This window comes from Candoia aspera, chromosome 3 (genome assembly GCF_035149785.1).
Source record: "Candoia aspera isolate rCanAsp1 chromosome 3, rCanAsp1.hap2, whole genome shotgun sequence".
Taxonomy (NCBI): Eukaryota; Metazoa; Chordata; class Lepidosauria; order Squamata; family Boidae; genus Candoia; species Candoia aspera.
In genome coordinates, this window is record NC_086155.1 from 34,798,276 (window position 1) to 34,818,464 (window position 20,189).

General features: G+C 40.6%; 1 protein-coding gene across 1 annotated transcript in view; it reads right to left on the bottom strand.

The window, feature by feature from the left end:
- The window catches only part of LOC134493082 (receptor-type tyrosine-protein phosphatase V-like), a 56,204-nt gene extending 37,112 nt beyond the window's left edge, over positions 1–19,092 (bottom strand). Inside the window, exons 1-9 of the mRNA XM_063297349.1 lie at positions 18,811–19,092; positions 15,144–15,210; positions 12,246–12,512; positions 10,561–10,827; positions 9,590–9,859; positions 7,095–7,367; positions 6,076–6,342; positions 3,118–3,387; positions 1,582–1,851 (exon numbers count right to left, since the gene is read on the bottom strand). Coding sequence (XP_063153419.1) covers positions 1,582–1,851; positions 3,118–3,387; positions 6,076–6,342; positions 7,095–7,367; positions 9,590–9,859; positions 10,561–10,827; positions 12,246–12,512; positions 15,144–15,210; positions 18,811–18,990 — 2,131 coding nt within the window. The 5' untranslated portion in view covers positions 18,991–19,092. The remainder of the gene's footprint in view (positions 1–1,581; positions 1,852–3,117; positions 3,388–6,075; positions 6,343–7,094; positions 7,368–9,589; positions 9,860–10,560; positions 10,828–12,245; positions 12,513–15,143; positions 15,211–18,810) is intronic.
- Between the last annotated feature and the right edge of the window lie 1,097 nt (positions 19,093–20,189).

Genomic DNA, 20,189 nt, shown 5'->3' on the forward strand with positions numbered 1-20,189 from the left:
GCTTTTCCATAATTATTGAAACATACTATGACTTCTTTTTAGTATTTTTTTGGCTTTCTCAGTTATCCAGCATCAGCAATAATATCTCTTGTTCCTTAGCCTTTTCTAAAATGTATTAATCATAATAAAAATCAGTTTGAACTTTTGCGATCTCCTTTTCCGTGTAGTGCTCTAATTTGTGTTGGATGATCCTAACCATTATTTTGCTAGTATGTGAAATTAAGGATATTATGTGATAGTCTGCACACTTGGTTATGTCTTCCCTCTTTGGTATTGGTATGCAGACTGACCTTTTCCAATGTGCTGGCCACTACAGATTTGTCGGCACAGTTTGGTTCTTTACTGATTATTCTTCTGTTGCGTGCCTTACTTATGTAGACATTCTATCCATTTTTATAGCCTTCTGAAACGATAATTATTGGAGTGCTGATCTAATTTCACCTTCCAGTACTAGAGGTTTTTGTAAATAGGGAATATCTTCTAAGGTAGCTTGGAAGTTGACATCTCTACCGTACAGAATTTCAATATACTCCTTCCACCTTTATTTGATCTTCTTTGAATCAGTTACTGTCTGTCCATTAGTGACTTTTAGTATACTAATTCAAGATTGGATAACCTTCATATTAAAGGATTGTCCACAAAGTCCAATTGACATTATTAAATCATTGACTGCATTGTACCCAAGCACTGTTCATCCTATATCCTTCTGACTATGAAAGCAACACTATTCCTTCTTTGTATTCACATCCTGAGTAGTAAGTATTATGACACGACTGGACTTAATGATCTTGACATCTTAAAAGTTTTAATTTAGCCCCATCATAAACACCATTAGTACTCCAAAAGTTCCTCAGAAATTCTTCAGTAGCATGTTGAGTGCCATCTGACCGGAGGACCCATCATTTTATCATCCCAACACCTGAGGGCACTATATCATCAATCACTTATCTTGGTAAAATGCAGGAGTAATTTACAATTTCCTTCTCCCATGCAGTATGAAATGATTCCTTTGCTGTTGTCACTGAAGTGAATTTCCAGTATTTCCCTATATTGCTGCTGCCCAGTATAAGTGCCTCCTTGCTTCAGCTGGGTAGCTGGGATGACCTTCAAACCTTGGATGACCCTGCTGGGAATACATACTCTTGGCATGCACTCCTAGTATTCTTCACTTATCCCTCCCAGGAATACCCCACTACCACAATGAGGCAGCACAGAAGAAGTTGGGGTGTGACACTACAATAGCTATAATATCAAAAACATTTTTACTTAAATACATTCTTTAGGTTTATCTCATTGGCTGTTAAAAAGTTCCTATTCCATAAGCATAAGACCACTAAAACTGCTTCCTCCAGTAACAAGATAAATGCTAAATTCCTTCTGCAACTCAATGGGAATGGAAAATTGTTATAATCTGTCAAGTGAGCACAAGGACATTGCCATAGCATCTGCATGAGTAGTTTATACATCACTCTATTCATTCTTAGGCTTACTGAGATCTTAGTCCGCAATAAAAGCTGTCAGTTCAGGAAAGTCTCAGCTACTGGGGTCTCATTATTTGCAGAAACACATTTGAATACTCACATGTCCATGCAGAAACCACCTGAGATGAAGCTCGGTATGGTCCTGCCAATGCTGTAACCTCCAATAAGTATTGACTGCCAGGTTGAAGACCCTCAAAGGTAAAATTTAGCATGCTTGGCCCAATTGTGATGTTCCTCTGCAAAGGTTGTTCCAGACTGTAGAATCGCAGGAAGAACTGGTCTCTGTCACCTAGGGGTCGGTCCCAAGAAGCAACAAGACTGCTGGACCACCTGCTACTGGCCAGCATCACTCCTGATGGAACCAAAGGGTCTGAAAGGAAACAGGTTTATCTATTACTAACTTGTAACATTCTAGGATGGAGAGGTCAGGCACAAGAACAGATGTTATTTGGAAGGAAAGAAGTTCCAAGTAAAAAGTGGCTTATCTTGGAGCAATTAATAAAAGTAGTAAAGATCACATCTATGAGAGTCATTTATCAAATTTATTAGGAGTACTATATCTGGGCTGTAAGCATCCAGACACCACTAGATTTATTTATTTATTTATTTATTTTATTCAATTTCTATAGCCGCCCATCTCAACCAGTGACTCTGGGCGGCTCACAACAATAAAAACCATAACACAATAAAACAATTACAATTAAAACAATTACAATAAAAAATAAATATACATGGCTGCCAAGTAAACAATGTAAGATGTCAATACAACCAAGAAACGGGACCATTACCACACTCGGGGCCCCAGGCCCAGGCACATAACCAGGTCTTCACAGCCTTACGAAAGGCCAACAGGGTTGGGGACATCCTGATCTCTGAGGGGAGAATATTCCAGAGGGCAGGCGCTATGGCTGAAAAGGCATGCCTTCTGGTCCCCGTCAACTGACATTCTCTGGCTGATGGGATCCGTAGCATGCCCAATCTACCAGATTGAATTGGAAGGGTAGAAACAACTGGGAGAAGGCGGTCCCTTAGATGATAGCAAAGAGATACAGAAAACTCATCCAGATATAGAAACCCTGGATTTTTTCTTGCCTTGCAAACTATTAATACAAATTAAGATACAATTAACCTCTTAATGTGAATTAAGATGATACAATTAATGTTTGAACAAGTTACAAAATCCAAAGTCAAATACAAAATCTGAGATCTTGGGGAATTTTGAACTTGGATGAAGAACTGTTACCTTTCTAAATAGGATCAAGCTCTTACTTCAGCAAAAATCAGGCCAGGTCCACACAAAATTCAAACTCACAAATTTCCTGCCATTTCCACCTCTGCTTTTCCTCTTCCTCTCTTTATTTTCACTGAGATGAGTACGTTTGCTAATACAATTTCTACTTGTGGGTATATAGACTCAATGAAAGTGAAACAAGGACAGGATTTACTGGGGAAATCTGCTGCTGCAACCCTTCATCAACCCAATACTTTGATGAGTTGGACTATATCTCTCAGTATCCCCAACCAGTATGGTAAATGGTGGGTTGGGATGATGCATCTGCAGTTGAGCCCAACTGGAAAGTGCCACAATGGAGAAGGCTGCTTGCTCTACTACTGCTGAGAATGGCAGCATACTCACATGTCCAGTCACTAACTATTTGAACATGAGACTGAAATGGTCCAGCCACTCTTGCCAACTTCAGAGTGTACTGACGTCCTGGGCTTAGCATTTCAAAGGTGATATTAGTTTCTGCCAGGGTCACATTTTTTATCACTAACAGGGATTTGGTTTCCAGGAGAGCTCCTACATAGAAGCCTCCACTTTTGGAGGGATTCTGCCAAGAAGCATGGAGTGACCTCATGCTGTGACCATCGTTGCTGAGTTTCAGGTGCTCTGGAGGCAAAGGATCTGAAGGGAGGAGAAAGGAACCAATTTCAGACAGATTTTACACTATAAGCAAATACTTACAATTGACCAAAGTTATTTCCTAGAAAGCTGCCCAGAAATTAAAACTAGTAACATGTGTCCTGAAGGAAACACAGAAACCTAAACCAAGACTAGTTGGTTCTCAGACAGGTCTTGATCACAAGGTTCTGAACAGCTGGATCCTACTTGTCAGTGGAACAGACTGTGCATCAGGGCCTTCATCAAAAACAACCTGCTAATGGTTGCATGTTCTTCCTATAGCTGCTTTAAAAAAATCTAATCCATGCATAAAGTCTAAAGGTAAAGGTAAAGGTTTCCCTTGACATAAAGTCCAGTCGAATCCAACTCTAGGGGGCGGTGCTCATCTCCGTTTCTAAGCCTTGGAGCCGGCGTTGTCATAGACACTTCCGGGTCATGTGGCCAGCATGACGACTCGGAACGCCGTTACCTTCCCGCCGAAGCGGTACCTATTGATCTACTCACATTTGCATGTTTTCAAACTGCTAGGTGAGCAGGAGCTGGGACTAGCAACGGGAGCTCATCCCGCCGCGCAGTTTCGAACCGCCGACCTTCCGATCGACAGCTCAGCGGTTTAACCTGCAGCGCCACCGCGTCCCTGCATAAAGTCTACCAGGCATAATAATTATGGCACTATCTGTGTTTTCTTCACCCTCTGTAATATTAAACCATGTACAGCAAGGACTGCCAAACCCAAATCTTATGTGGACTCCTGTGTTTTTAAGAATTACATTAGAAGTTTAAAAAAATTGAATCAGCTTTTGTGCTGCAATATTGGAAGAGGCCATACTTACTAGAACAAAAGTGCACAATTCTGTCAGGAAAAGGGAAGTCAAGGGGCACGTTTCAAGACTGGAAAAGGTGGGGGTGGAAGTGTTTAAAGGGATGAAGAAGGTGAAGAACTCTCTGCAAGAGTCGAGACATTCTTTTTGCCTCACCAGAAATCCTTACTTTAAAAAAATAAAAAGCCAAATATTTTGGCCTCCCCCACTTGGGGGAAGGGGCTCTGCTGTTAGAAAGCTTCCACATATTTTGTAAATGATAGCCTGAGTAAAAAGGAGAGGACAGATGTGCATGAGCTGTGGTAAGTACCTTTGGTGGGTTCTATTGCCTTCTTTTAATATTTCCACCCTTCCTCATTCATGCTAGTATGGTTGCAAGGTCTTGCATAAGGGTTAAGGTAGAGAAGTTGTCACCAAGGCCCAAACCAAATCATCTATGCTGATTTTAACTTTCCTATTCAAGGAATTTATAGGTTACTTAGTTTTATTGTATAGATGCATATACACAGACATAATGTCTATACTTATTTTTCTGATGTTAAGTTTGGAAGAAAGCTGTGAATCCTGAGACTCTGGAATCATGTGTAATTCTGGGGTTCTACCTGTTACTTCCTGCTCATGTGCCAAATCAGTGCCACTCACTGACAAAAATAGATTATGTTAAAGAATTGCCCAATTCTTCCCCCTCACCACAATTCAGGAAAGAGAAAGAAAAACAACTTTCAATTTTTCTTCTTTTTGAAAGTGAGAACTTGACACTGTCTCCTTTTCATTTACTAAATTCCAGGTGGTGGTGGTGTGGGGTATGCATGTGCTTGGACAAAAGATAATTTCGAGGATTTGGAGGGGAAAATTTCTGCCATTCAGGCAGCATCCTCATACTTGCTGCTCAGTTGAGCAAACCCCCACCCTGTCCCTTTTCTCTTTCTCTCGGTCCCCTTTCTTCAGCTAAGCCAGTTACCACTGCACTCAAACCAGCAGACAAGAGTAGATGTGCTTTTGTATTAAATCCTGTTTCTTCTCATTGGTCCATATAATTAATTTCTTTCAACAGAAGAGAATATCTGTAGCTCAGGGTTAAACATCATCAGTGTTGTTACTTAATTGGGTAATGAAATGTCTGCAAGCAGACAACCAAGCTCAGAGAGTACCAAGGACTCCACAATTAACTTCTTCTCCATCCCTTTTATAAGTTTTCCCCATGAACCTCATGAACATCGCAGCCATTCTTTTTTCTCAACTCCATCCCTAGAAAGGAACTATTCCTCAGCTCTGCTTTTAGGTCACTCTTTGCCTTCCTTTTCTCCATCTCATCTCAAATGCTGGTCTATCCTTGGCTTTCTTGTTCTCTTTTTTATAACTTTCATCTGCAAAAATATTTAAATACACACCGTTGCTAGAAATATTACAGATAGTTTTCTAGACAAATCTTCTCTCAAATTCAAACATTGTTTCCTTAGGTCTTGCTGAATAACTGCCTTTTTCATGTTGCATGTGTTTTGTGTATGATCTAGTCACATGGTCAGTTTAACAGGGATTCTAATTCTCTTGATTTGTGCACTGAACCTGCTTTAGTTCTTCTATAATAACTACTACTGTTTCAAGCTGTGTCTGTAGTCATTTGGGTATATCAGGTTTTTTAAAGCTTACATACTGTACTTCAATATTGAAATATTTTGCATATGTGTGTTCAATTTATATATATGTAATGAACACGCATGTATGTAAATAGGCATATGTTGCAACAGAAAAAGGATGCTGGTGAGCTGCATTTTTGCACCCCTGATGTAATTTTTCCATTTTTTGCACTTTCAGTGCCCCACCCTGGTAACTCTGCATGACAGAACAGTGTTGTTCTCCTGACACTCACATGTCCAGGTGCTGAGATGGAGGGGTAGAGAAATGTGGGGGCCTGCAACAGTGCAGATCTCCAAGGCATATCGAGTGCCTGGTCTTAACCCTTCATAAAGTTGGCTGGAGGACTGCTTAGGCAATGAACTGTTTTGCAACACAGTGAGTGGCTCCATGGTATATAGTGTTGTCACATAACCAGTCCCAGCTGCCTCTTGCCAATGAGCCTGAAGCATGTAGGCACTGCCCTGATTCAATAAATTCCCGCTAGATGGAGCTATGGGATCTGAAAGGGAGAAAAAAGGACCAGAACATTGTGCAGGTTTTCTTGTAAAAGATCTGGAACAATCCAAGATGGGAAGCTGTGGTCTGAGAAATGGCACAGTGCAACAAAAAAGACCACAAAGCCAGTAATGGTTGTCTGTTCTGGCATTCAGATCACATTTCCATTCCCCTTCTCCTTACTAGAGTTCAGGGGAGATTATATGGTCCCACAACTAATTGTAATTTCAAACTAGACAGATGTTATCTGGCAGTCTCTGTCCACCATCATCATAGCTACTGATTGGCATACACCAGGGGTTGACAGCTTATAGCCCCTTGGTTGAAATCCCATGAGCTGTCTCCTCCTGTAACTGCCAAAAGTCAAGACCACATTTTCCCATTTTGATTTTGAAAACACAGGAAAACTGTAGAATATACTCTAAAATAGTTCAGCATCTTTTTTTTTAATTCAAGAAAAAATTAAGAAAAATCTGTACACATATCTTAGGCAAACCCATTTTATGTCACTGCTTTTGTTGGCCCTTGCCTCCCACTCCACAATATCCTAAATGTTGCCCCCAGGAACCAAATGCAAATATACTGCCCCCCCCACCCTCCTGGAGGCCAATTTCAGAGTGGAAGACAATGTGTATTTATCTCTCTCAACCAGCATCCCCCTCAAATCAAACATTCCCAGGCAGGTATTGAAGAGGTTACACTGCAATCACTTCTCTCCCTTCTTCCTATAGGATTTGAACTTCAGCTCTTACTTACAAGTCCAGGCAGAGATGCTTTTTGCAGTTGCTTTATGGGGCCCAGCAACAGCTGTAACCCAGGCAGTATAGTGGCTTCCAGGGGCCAGGTCATGAAAGATGACATATGTGCTGTTCCCCCCCACCAATATGTTTCTGACCATAATGCTGCTCTCTCCTTTCTGCAGAATCACCAAATAGTATTCTCTTTTGCCAGCTGCTGAGTTCCATGAAGCTTTCAAAGTGCTATTTCTGTCATAGTTGATCAGATTTACATTGGCTGGTTTCAGGGGGTCTGTGAAAAGATGAAAGGAAGGATCAACATTCATAATAAATAAACTACTCAGAATAATTCTGATTAACCATGTCCAACCAGGTACCCTCCAGATGTGTTGAATTATAACTTTCATAATTCCATCAAATAATTATTAAAAGAGCCTCGTGTGGCGCAGAGTGGTAGGCGGCAGTATTGCAACCAAAACTCTCCCCACGACCTGAGTTCAATCCCAGTGGAAGTTGGTTTCTCAGGTAGCCGGCTCAGGTCGACTCAGCCTTCCATCCTTCTGAGGTCGGTAAAATGAGTGCCCAGCTCGTTGGGGGAAAGGTAATTACGACTGGGGAAGGCAATGGCAAACCACCCCGCTCTGTAGTCTGCCAAGAAAACATTGTGAAAGCAGCGTCCCCCAAAGAGTCAGAAAATGACTCAGGGGACCTTTCTTTCTTTCAATTCCATCAAACAATCAGTGATTGCTACTGATGATAAAAGATATACTTCAATATATTTGGAGGCCACTAAATAGGGCAAATGTTGTGTAGAATGTGGACCTACATCTCCCTTATTTCACACACATACAGAGAACCTATTGTTATATAAACATTCTAAAGATTTATCAGTTGATCAATCAATCAATCAATCATAGCTCTTCAAATCCTCAACTGCTCACATACTTCCAGGTTCTCTGTCTCATCCCTGAAAATAAAGTAGAGGATCTACTTAGCACAGTGGAGTCTTGTGATGGGAGACATACTGTAAGTACCAAAACAGAGGACTTGCATATTTTTCCAGACCATATCCAGCTGAATACCCAATCAGGATGGATCTTTTCTGCTCTGGATTGCTCAAATAGATAAGGATATATTTAGAACATGAATCTAATCCAATATGCAGAAAAAATGTGGAATAGTTTCAATAAAAAACATAAAATGGATGTAGGGGAAACACAGACTTCAAAGCAGGAAATGAACATAGTCCCTTTTGTCCCCTAGATTAGAAGGGGACAAAAGACTCAATTTGCAACACATTGAGTTCCAGCAAAGGAAGTAAAATAACAACAACAACAATTCTCCCTTGGAGGTCATTCTCTCTGCTTCAGTTAGGCTGAGAGCTACAAAGGCAATAGCTTTGCTACCAGAAGCTTCAAACACGCAAGACAGATGTCAACTGAGACGGCAGACATCTCCAATGTCCATTAATAATAATGCAAACAAAAATTGACTACTGGGACTATACATCTGAAAAAGTTTCAGAAAAAGTCAAGATCTTGTCAGATTCTAGAATACAGACTAACAGATCCCTGAAACACCACACACCAGACATTATAATTATTGAAAAGAAAAAAGGGTGGTTCATAGATGAAGCACTACCAGGTGATGGTCACACTGATGAAAAACAAATGGAAAAAGTAACAAAATATCAGGATTTGCAAATTCTACAAGGAAAATATTAGAATTAGAACACAAAGATAGCTTCCTAACACTAGGCAAAAGGGTCTGAAGGAACCACCTGCTTTAAAAATTAAGCCATCGATTGCAGAAGATAATCCGAATTAAAGTACATCATTAGCTTTTTGAAATTCTAAACTTGTGACTACATAAACTATATATATATATATATATATATATATATAAAACACTATATATATATATATATATATATAGTTTACCTATACAAAAAGACAATTCTGGAGGCTCTCCTATACTAGCAAAACACAAGTATAGAACAAACACCATAAGTCTATCTTAATGACCAGCCTAAAAATTCCATCTGTTCACACAGAGGTTATTTGCTATTTTATTTATTTATTTATTAAATTTCTTTGCCACCTATCTCACATATGACTCTGGGCAGCTTACAAATAATAAAAATAGCAATCACTAAAACAGTTCAATATAAATACCTAAAAATACAAATACAAATACTAAATACACAATATAAAATATAAAATTCCAGATGGGAAGATCTTAACCTTGGCACCCTATGGGGCCAACCACCCCCATGAATAACTGTCCCCCCTCCCATTCCAGGCCAGATGGCATAACCAAGTTTTTACTCCCTTCCAAAAGGCCGGGTGTTCCAAATTTGCTATCCTTATGAAACAACGGCAGATAAAGCTTTTGGCCTCTTAGAACAGAAACTCTCTATTCTCACGCAGGTGAAGTTAATTCTTAGTTCACCTGACTTCATAGGGCCTGCCCACCTTCCAAGTATTGTAAGCAGCTAGCTTGCTGCATACTTACATGTATAAGCAGTAATATTGGGACCCTTAACCAGGTAAGGCCCAGACACAGCTTTAACATCCAGGTGATAGGGTGTTCCTGGCTCTAAGTGCTGGAAGGTATAGTTAGCTAGGCCTCTCCTAAGTGACACTGTCCTGCTGTCAGCAGGGGTATGCAGGTTCTGGAGAGTGAAATACAGCCATTCTGCTCCCTCTGAGTTAGTCCATGAGGCAATCAAACTGGAGCTGGAATTGTTGTTCTGGAATATCAATGTCTTGGGAGCAGTGGGAGCTGTGGGGACAGAAGAGAGCCAGAAAGAGTCACCACTCCTTGGAGGAATCCATCTTTCTCACAAATCCATGGAAACAACTAGCCTATAGCTACCTTATAAATACGTTATAAACTAGCTGAGCCAGAGTGGTTTTTTTATAGTTCTGCCAATTCACTTATACCTTTTCTAGACCAAGATGGCCTTTGAGTGGTATGTTTGGGGTTGGTTTGTTTGGCTTGGACAAAAATGAAAGTTGGTTTAATTTTGTTGACATTTAAACTGAACTAAGTTAGAACTAATGAAATATATTTCACTTACTTATATTTCATTAGACTCAATTGTTTCCTTCTTGTGTCATTTAACATTACAATTTGAAACAACTTTTTGAGGGGCTCTGCACCCAAAGCTTTCAGATGTACCTCAAACTGTGCTTCTTTGCTTCAAAAGAAGAAAAGATCCTGTCTTGTTTGTTGCCTGAAGAAGATGAAATAGATATTCAGATGTCTATTTCATAAACTTCTTATGGGTTTACCAAGTTTGGCTCAATAATGCCTACTTTTTTATAGCCCTACCCCCCAAACTATTGATGAAATATACAGTATATGGACATTCAGATAACAAGGGCCTATTGCTAGAGCTGGATGGATTCTGCTGATACTTTCACCTCCATATAATTGATGTTATTCTCTAACCCATTGGTCAGTGTACCAATTCCCAATACCTGTCCATTCTCGTGCACTAGTGCTTGCTTTGTAATATCCAGCCCGTGTGGTGATACGGAGGGCATATTCGCTGCCTGGTAAAAGCTTCTCAAAGCGGAAACTGGTGGTGCCTCTAGCAGTGGTTGCATTCTTGACAGGCGCCTGCGAGTCTATGTGGTAGAGAACCAATTGGTACCCATCTTTCCCACCTGGCGGTTCACTCCAGGAGGCCAATAACACTGAGGGGCTTTTGTGACTCAAGGTAACATCCCGCACAGGTAATGGTACTTAAAAGAAAGACATAAGTTCAAAAAACATCTTTGCCAATGAGAGAAGGCATCCATACCAGCATGTTACACTTTTCACTTATCCTCAAGCCTATATCTGAAGTCCTCATGTTACATACTCCGAAATTTTATGTGAGTGTTGAGTTTGCAGTTTGACAAACAGAAGAAAGGTCGACAATGAGAGCTTAGGCATAATTATTGAGAAAGAAGGCTCTTTTGGTGCATCCAGGATTAGACAACAAAATGCTATATGCAAATAGTCTCATGTAGGGCAATCTATATGCAAATAGTCAGCTTATTTCCATTTTGTTGCCAGGCATTTCAAATACTTTCTCAAAACCATCTGCGGTGTCACTCTATCTGCATCCTCCTGCAGCTTGACAATGAAAGCTCTGAATTGCACTAAAAATAGGATTTGTCCAAAAAAAATTCATTGAGCAAGTTTCTGCTAATGAGCACATGTACCTTTCTGAGATTATTATAAGCCTGAAAAGCACTTGGCTATGCAACAAAACATTCTATACAGTTTGTCTCTAACATATAACACCCATATCAGATGGTCCAATAGAAAATTATAAACTACCTTTGCAATGAGTGGCTTCTGCGGTTCCAATGCCCACAAAGACATTGTCAGAATGGCACAGTGCTTATGGCACTGCCATACTAGGAACAGTCTGTTGCAAAACAATCCTGAGCTGACATTGCTGCCAACATACTGCAGATTCTGGCACTATCGCCACACAATTACATCTGTTTTCTGTGTAAGTCACATGGATGGGCTACATATCAGTGTGCCTTTGTTTACTTCCATATGCACTTGAAATACAAAACTAGAAAGAAAAAATAATTAGCATTTTGTTCTGTATGATGCAAGTCTATCCAGATTTGGAGGAATAGATTTATATTACTTACATGAAAAATCATGAAACAGGCAATAAAAAGAAACAAATTAACTTGTTTGTAAGCTTTATTCCAATGTATATAACTGTTTCGAAGAACAATATTTAAAAATTAGAATGAGGTCTTAATGAAAACAGTGTTATAGCACAAAAACAACCTTTCATTTCTGTCTTCCAAATTCAGATGTTTCGCTAATGAAAGGCAACAGCTGGGAATGGATTATGGAATAATGGCCTTTCCTCTACACTTATATCTTGAAGTTTTAAACTAAGTAGCTGTGATAAATTTTCTATTCTGTTTGCAGGTAAAGTTTCTTGTATTCACAATGACTTCATGTGATTCATACAATTCCAAGTGATGTGCCCAAAACTTATATGATTTGATTTTGTGTAACTGGTTTTGGTTATTATGGCTTGATGACATGACAAAACACTGAATGTATGAATGAAAATGCTAGAAGACAATTACCATACATCCAAGTGCTGAAAATGATCCCAAGCTATAAGCTTCTTTCTTACCTGTCTGCCCAGTGATTCTTCTACTGGAATTCTGTGCACAAGCAAGCAATGCCGTGATTTCAATAATATATTGTGTCCCAGGAAGCAAACCCTGGAAACTGAAGCTGGTGTTATTGAGTGCAGTTGATCCATTCTGTAGCAGAGTATTTGTGTCCAAGTCATAAAGAGCTAATGCGAAGCCCTGGGCACCTCCCAAGAGATATTCCCAGGTTAGGAAGAGAGCATTTGAATAACCCCGGTTGTTGATGGTCACATTCAGTGGGTGTCCTGCAGAAGACAGAACATAAGGTGCTCAACAACTGTATTGCTTTCTATCATCTGGTGCCTTTAACTTTATTCCCAATGCTTCTTCTCTACCTGACATATATCAGTGGCACATAATCAGCTAACTGAGGAATCAGAAATTTCACCAAGACATCATCAATGTCTACTTCAGTATCAACATAAACCTGACTTACAGTTGTGTAGTTCACATACCAGGGTCATTGTTTCTTCATGTAATTGACATACAACATCTATTACAAGAAATTGACTGATCACTGTATCTATTTGCATCTAGATGCAAAACACAGCACTTGATTAAGTGGCTAAAGATGAATATCATAAAAGAGCCACATTTATTCCAGCACTTTATGCTCCACATACATTTAAATTCATATTCCTAAATTATGAAATGTAAAACAGATTGACAAAGCAACATTGGTTTCCAGATGTGGCCAGGTATAGATGTAGAAAAGTGAAAAAAATAATTTTCTGTCATCTACAGCTCTCAGATAAAACTTGTGCATTTAAGGACAGAATCACAAAAATCAAACCATTCAACAAATCTGGATGCCTGCTTTCTCTCCATGTCTACTAATCCGTTGCAATATAATAGGATCTTATAATATCACTCATACTGTTATTGTTTACCATTTTCTACTTTTACACCTACATATTTCTCCCAGATGAAATAAATATTTCATACTTCTGAATAAGCGAACTCTAATCAATGACACTCAGTTTATGCTGAAATAAATCTGCAGTAGGAAAGATATGTAGGCATCTTGGATGAATAAATCCAGTTTAAGGTGTGGCTTTATTAGCAGTTCAAGGAAGAACGTTGTTACTAATCCATGGTGAAGAAGTATTTTAAGATCTTATAATTATCAGGATTTGTGCTTATTTTACAGTAGAAATAAATACTGTATTTAGTTCCTCACTGCAAAAAAAAAAAGAAGTACCAAATCTCCTGTTTGCTTGCAAAGCCTGTTTTACAGTCTATGCTAGTCTTTTCCTTGACAATTTCCTCTGGTAATTGCTATGTATGTGGCATGTGCTGAACTGACCTATTTGAAATTCCTGCATGCTACAATTAATGGTTGCGCAAGCATGTAGCCTGATTTAATTAATACTGACAAAAAAACTCAAGGAAACATCAGTTCTCTGCACTCTGTATTTTAATAGAATTTGATTTCATTTGGTATTGGAAAATAAAGAATGAATTCAAGTTTTTAAATGAGTGGCCTACTACTGCTCCTCTCCGACACACATGCAATATGGGATGTATCCAATGGAATCTTAGTGCTAGCAGGATATTTTTGCTTGTTCAGGGTGGAGCACCCAGTGTTGATGAACTGCTCTATCCATTGCAGCATAGTGTGCTTCTAGAAAAGCTGATCCAGAGGACTGGAAGACTCTCTGAAACTGGCTACAGTCACGGATTGCCCTAATTCCTATTATAGTATATTTCATTTTGGCTTAACGTATTCTGCAAAACCAGACATTGTGACCTGTAACCTGTAGTTAATGACTCAATGTGTGTATCAACAATGTGGTGCCAGTGTGCACAGTCCATGAACACCTTCTTTTGTGCCTCACCTTTTTTAAAAAAGCAATACTTCATTAAAATGAAGTAGGAAGCTTGTGTACTACAAAGGAAAGCACAAACTTTAAGCATAATCCCACAAAACCTTTGGGCCCCCCATAGACCCCAGAGGCATTTCTAGAAAATAACTCTGAGTGACTGAGCCCAGTGCTTTGTCCTGAAGCCTTACCACCTGCCCAGAAAAAAAAAGAGATGAAGATAACCTAAAACGGTAGAGAACACCCTGAAAGGCTAAGGGATTAGTGTGAAGCAATCTCAACTGAGTTTTGTGACTGGATATATCCATAGTGGCAACAATTTATTGAGATTATTTGTAACATGCTCATAAAATTCTAAAGTGTCCATTAAAAAAGGTTGACATAACATGTTGGGTGAATCAAAGCAATGTGTGATATTGCACCAAAAACCACTGTCGGTATGGGGAACTGGAGGAAATCCCATGGCTCACTTTAGGCCAACAGGCATAAATACATTCCACAAGCACAAACTTGCCATTTGATGTAATCCAATGCCAGGATCATTTGGACTATATCTGCATGACAAAATGTATCTCAAACTAGACAGCTATTGTTTACCCTGGTATGTTGTATGAATCCAGTCTCTGTATTTTTGGGCTTCAGTCTGTTGTGTAAACCCAGCCAATTGGATTAATTTGTTAAACCATAGGCCAGCATATTTTGCAACTATGACATTTGTGAATCTTTGGCTTAAGAGGATTTTTTCGAACTTAGGTTCCCATAGAGTTTGGTACCAAAGAAAGCCAGGTAGAAGTTTAATGCTGAACTGAATGAAAGGAGAGGAAATCTTACATTCCCCAAGTCAAGCCCATTCCTCCCCTCCTCTCTTAGAAATTAAGGCAAGAAAGATGGGAAAAACCTTTCCACCTCTTGCTGACACCCTTCAGTCTCTACCTCGTTCTTCCCTGGAGCTATATTATACACATTATAATTTTGATGGCCCATGGTACAAGTGATTATTCCTGTAATGTTCTATCTGTGAGTTCCCAGGGATGATGGGTAAAACAGCCTTACCTTTCTCATCTGATACTCCTTCTCCACCTGAAGGTTTTTGCCATTCTGTTTGATTGCATCTGTCATCCTGGGTGATTAGAATACATATTATTATTTCCTCACCTTTCTACTCAATTTCATCATTCAGGGTGACTAAAAAGAAATAAAATACAAACGATAAGAAAACCTCAAAGGCCTCTTGATGAAGGAAACCCCACACTGTCAAAACTGCATCTGTATTGCAGTGAGAGATTTCTAACATAATGAGACCTTTTCCCCATCATGACTTTCTCTGTATCTAATGTAAGATGTTGCCAATTCCTGGCTGGACTCTGAACATCTTACAATGGAGAGTTCCATGGCACTTTGATGTCTCATCCGCACTACAGATTTCTTCAGGAAATGGATAATGCTAGCATGTGACAAAGAGGGGAAAATGTGTGATACCAAACCACACAAGGTTTATGCCAGACAGCTACTCATTTCTCTCTTTTGTCTGTACTTGCCTGTGAAACTCTGGCTTGCTGTTTCAGACAGCACAGAATACTGTATGGTCAGTACTGACAGTGCAACTTGCAGCTATCAGTTAAAATTATGCCTGCCTCACAATGTGGGTTGAACACAGAAGACCTCTCACAGCCTGGTATCGCCCTTTGCTGATCAGGAAGAATTCTGTTGAACATCTCTATAGCCACAGAGCTATTTAAAGGAGAGATGTTGCTTCCTTCTTAGTAGAAAGCCATTTTCATTGTTTTGACTCTAGCTAAGCTGATCACACAATGCCAAGATCTCATCACCAGCATCCAAGTTGTGCTTTCCTGGAAACCAAATTCACCAGTATGTCCAGCTAGATCCTGTTTCTTGTTCAATGGAACTGCATTTGCTTCATTCTACAGTGTGCTGCAAGTTTGTTTGGTCATGCTCCTTTGGTTCAAAGGTCAAGTTATTATACTACAGCTGTAGGGGTACCCCTGCATACGATTTGGTCGGTGCCCAGGAAAGGGCTGGGTCTGAGAGGAGAACATAGGGTCAAGCCAGATATTAATATTTTTCTTCTTCCTATGCAATCCCTTTTAAGCTTTTGTGCTTGTTGTAAAATGTGAAAATTTAAGTATCAAAATAGTAGCAGGAAAACCTGCTAAACCTGCTCTTCACTGACTGTTTCTACCATCTGGGAAAAAAGCTACCAATGGATGGAAAAAAACAAAAAGCATAATTCTAAATAAAAATTGGATGGCAAGGAAAGGATCAACCCCTCATCCCCTTCCCCATTGGTCCATTAATATCTGCAACATTCTAAATTTGCTTTTGCTTTTAAACAATGACAAGGAAACTACACAGTGTACGTACGTATAATTGATTTCTATATTCAGCCGTTGCTCCAACAATATCATTCTGACCACCTACTGGCCACATTGTGCCAAATATGCCCTTACCATTATTAACAAAGAATGCTGCATGATGCACAGGCATGACTAAAGCTGGTAATCTAGTTTATACTATCTTACTAAAAATTATTAAGTTAAAGGCTTGATTGACCAAAGATGTGATTGAGGCAGAAGTCAGTATCTGTGGGCTGTATGGTTATGACCATTGCACATGGGAAATTGCCCCTGGGAATGTAAGAGAAGTAAATGATAAGAAGTATGAAAAATGAAATGAAATGAAATGTAATGAGGGAGGGAGGGAAGATGTGTGTTAACTAAGAGAAAGGGAAAGGATATAATAGATCCTAATGAAGGTAGCCTTATCTTATGGACTAGATATGACGAATACATGCAGGGAAGTTAAAGTGTAGACTTAATTATGAATGAAAGGGCTAAAATATATGTCAGAAAGAATGAACTTGTATCAGGGTGTGAGTACATAAGAAAGTAGGAATCCATAGGTTGACTATAGAAGTATGTTGGCTAGGGATGTAAATGCACATATATTTTTCTATATAAATGGTGCCATGTTGTTGGCCGAGAATCTAAATAATTTGCAGACAGTAATACACTGAATGATGCAACAAGGATTATGGAAGACAAACAATCAAACAAACAATCAAGCAGAAAACAATACCCTAATCAAGGAACTACACCCCCACCAACACTGGCAAGGCACAGGAACTATATATAAACAGGGAGCAAACCCCACACTCGCTCGCACTGATGATGTTACCTAGTCGGGTAATGAAAAATCTGCAAGCAAACAACCAAGCTCGGAGACCACCAAGGACTCTGTAGTTATATTTCACAAGGAAACTGGAGTGAATGGTTGCAAGTTATACATTAATTGTATAAACTAGAGCAAGCAGATTAATTTGTGTACCTTGGTAGAAAATTTAACTAACATAGGAAAATGGACGGAGACATTTTAACATGTCCAAATAATGGTAGAAAGGCAGTGGGTAGTATGTTGGCTGTTATGAGGAATTTGTTGGAGGAAGTGAAAATTGTGTTCAAGAGTCTGCTTCTGCCTACTTTGATATACAGAAGTGCGAACTGGATATGTTAGAAGCTACATAAAAATAAGTTAAATGCAGCAGGAATGGGGGACTAGGGCACGTGGTAAAGAAGAAGAAATAGTATCAAGAATGAATGCTAAATGAATATGGATTGAATACTAAAGGAAATGACCAGTATGAAAGAAGCATTTTGAAGTGGTTTGGTCATATACAGAGAGGGAATGATGATTGAATTGCAAAACAAATATATGAAGGAAAAATGAGTGGGTTGAGAGAAAGAAGAAAACTAAGAAAGTCACATTTGGAAGAAGCTGATTAGAACCTCAAAAACAGAGAGAAGCTTAAAGAAAAACAGCATTGTATGAAATATTGTATTGATGTGGCAGAAGCAAGGATGATTTCTAAAGCCAGAAAAATGTAGAGAGGTAGGAAACAGTGTTGGTATAGAATCGTTTTTGTTATGCTTTCTTTTCTTTTGTAATCTCATTCTTACTCTTTCTTACTCTTTTCTTGCACTCTGTACTTCGTTTACCCCAAAAGGAAACAACATGAGAGGTCCTCCCCGGAACCAAGTCACAGAGCTGTGCCTCTGTCTGTTTAGAGTTCATCAGCTTCAGACAGAAACATTAATAAAACCACACAGGGAGGAAAGAAAATTCTCAGATGAGATAAGAACGAATGAGAGGTTGTGAAGTGTAATAATGTAACTCATTGCAGTATTTCTGGGTGACCTTGGGCCAGTCACTCTCTCTCAGCCCAACTCACCTCACAGGTTGCTGTGGGGAAAATAGGAGGAGGAAGGGAGATGGGGGGGGAGATGGGGGGCGGTAAAATTTGATAAATAAATAAATAAAATAAATTTGGCGTATCTGCCGCCTGCTGGCTGGGGAATTCTGGGAGTTGAAGTCCACAGGTCTTAAAGTTATCAAGGTTGAGAAACACTGAGCGGGACTAATGGATATTGCCACCCAGTCCTCTGGAGGGCACCCATGCTGGGGGAGGTTGGATTAGGAACTTATCTTCAGACTGCCTCCCATCTCTTTTTGCAGTCTTGCGTTAGCACCGACGGGTTGTATTCACGCACGCATTTAACCTGGTCACGTCTTAGTGCTGCACGTGTCCACTTGACTCGTTAGTTTTCTCACAAACTAATTCCCTGCCGCTGTTTGCCCGACTCCACCCGGAGAAGCCCGCCCATCCGCTCCGTGAGGAAAGACCTCGGACGAAGGATGCGCTTACCTCCCAGAGATGCGCCAGCGCGGGGGCCCAAACGAAGGGCAGGAGCGGGAGCAGCAGCATCGGGTGCCCGGGCAAGCTGCAGAGAGGAAGAGGCGCAGCGGGAAAGTAGCCGCCCCTCAGGTCTCTTCTCCCGGAGGCTCTCCAGCTGTAGCTGCCTCTGCGGCCACAGGCTTCCCGCATTCGAGGGTGACCTCAAAACATTGGCATGCAGGATGCCAGCGACGCCAGCACAGACGTTCCCTGTGGCCGGCGGGTTAGGGCAAGGCTCCTCGCGAGAGCGGCCGGCGGCGGGGGGGGGGGGGGGTATCTGTGCCTGCCACTCCACGGAAACGCTTCTCTCTCCGGGTGGAGAAAGGATCTGCTGCTGTGTGTGTGTGTGTGTGAATGTGCGTGCCTGCGTTCGCGCGCGTCCGCGTGAATGAAAGAGAAACAGCGGCTGCGAGCCTCGCCAGCAGCGGCGTTCCTCCGTGTGGGCGTGCCCGAGTCTTTGGGTGTGTGTCTCTTAGTGAGGCTGCGTTTGGCCCCGGGTGTTTGGTGCCGGCATGAAAGAACCGGTCGGTGGAAGCGGACAAGAATTCCGGGGGGGGGGCCGCGGGGGGATCGCGGAAGGCTTGGCTCTTCTTACGCCGAACGCCAGAACAGTCCAGAGGGCCAAGCAACGCAATACAACTTCTCGAGCAAGCTTCCGTGTGGCGCCCGAGTAAAACGTGTGCCCAGATCCCTCCTCTCTTTCTCTTTCTCCCGCTCCCTCTGCAGAAGCGAAGTCCGGCCCTGGCCCGCCACCAGGCGTTCCGCTCTTCTCCCGGAAACGCCGAAGTCGAAATTAAGGAAACCTCTTTGGAGTTTCAAGGACAGCGAAACCTAAGCTGGAACCTATAATAGAAAAAGCTGTTAATATCTCAAAACTTAAGTGAAAAGTAAATTGCAGTGCGTGTAGTTTTCACCCCACCCAATGGAGAATTTCATACTCCTTGGAGCCACGGGTAATTTTCTGGAATTTTTGGAGGACCTGAGTTAGGTCAGTGAAGGCTTTTCAGCCTGTTTTCACTGTCAGGTCAACCTGCTGGCAAGTTTTGCCCCTCAAATGGAATGTGTTTATGTTTAGTTTGAATTAATGTTTGTTATGCTGGGGGGAAAAAAAGGAAAAGAATTTTGCAACACCTTAAAGATGAACAAATTGATTATGGTAGACCTTTTGGGAAGATGGAAACATTGCGGAGACTTGAAATGTATTGCGTGAATGAACATTGCATGCGCATGCTGCAGATGTGTTCCAGACTTTGAATCATGCACACCAATAATCGGCTTTCACAACTTGTTTGCTTGAGAGAATGCCTTAAAGCACTCGCGTGTACACCACAAACTCTTACTGTAGGAGA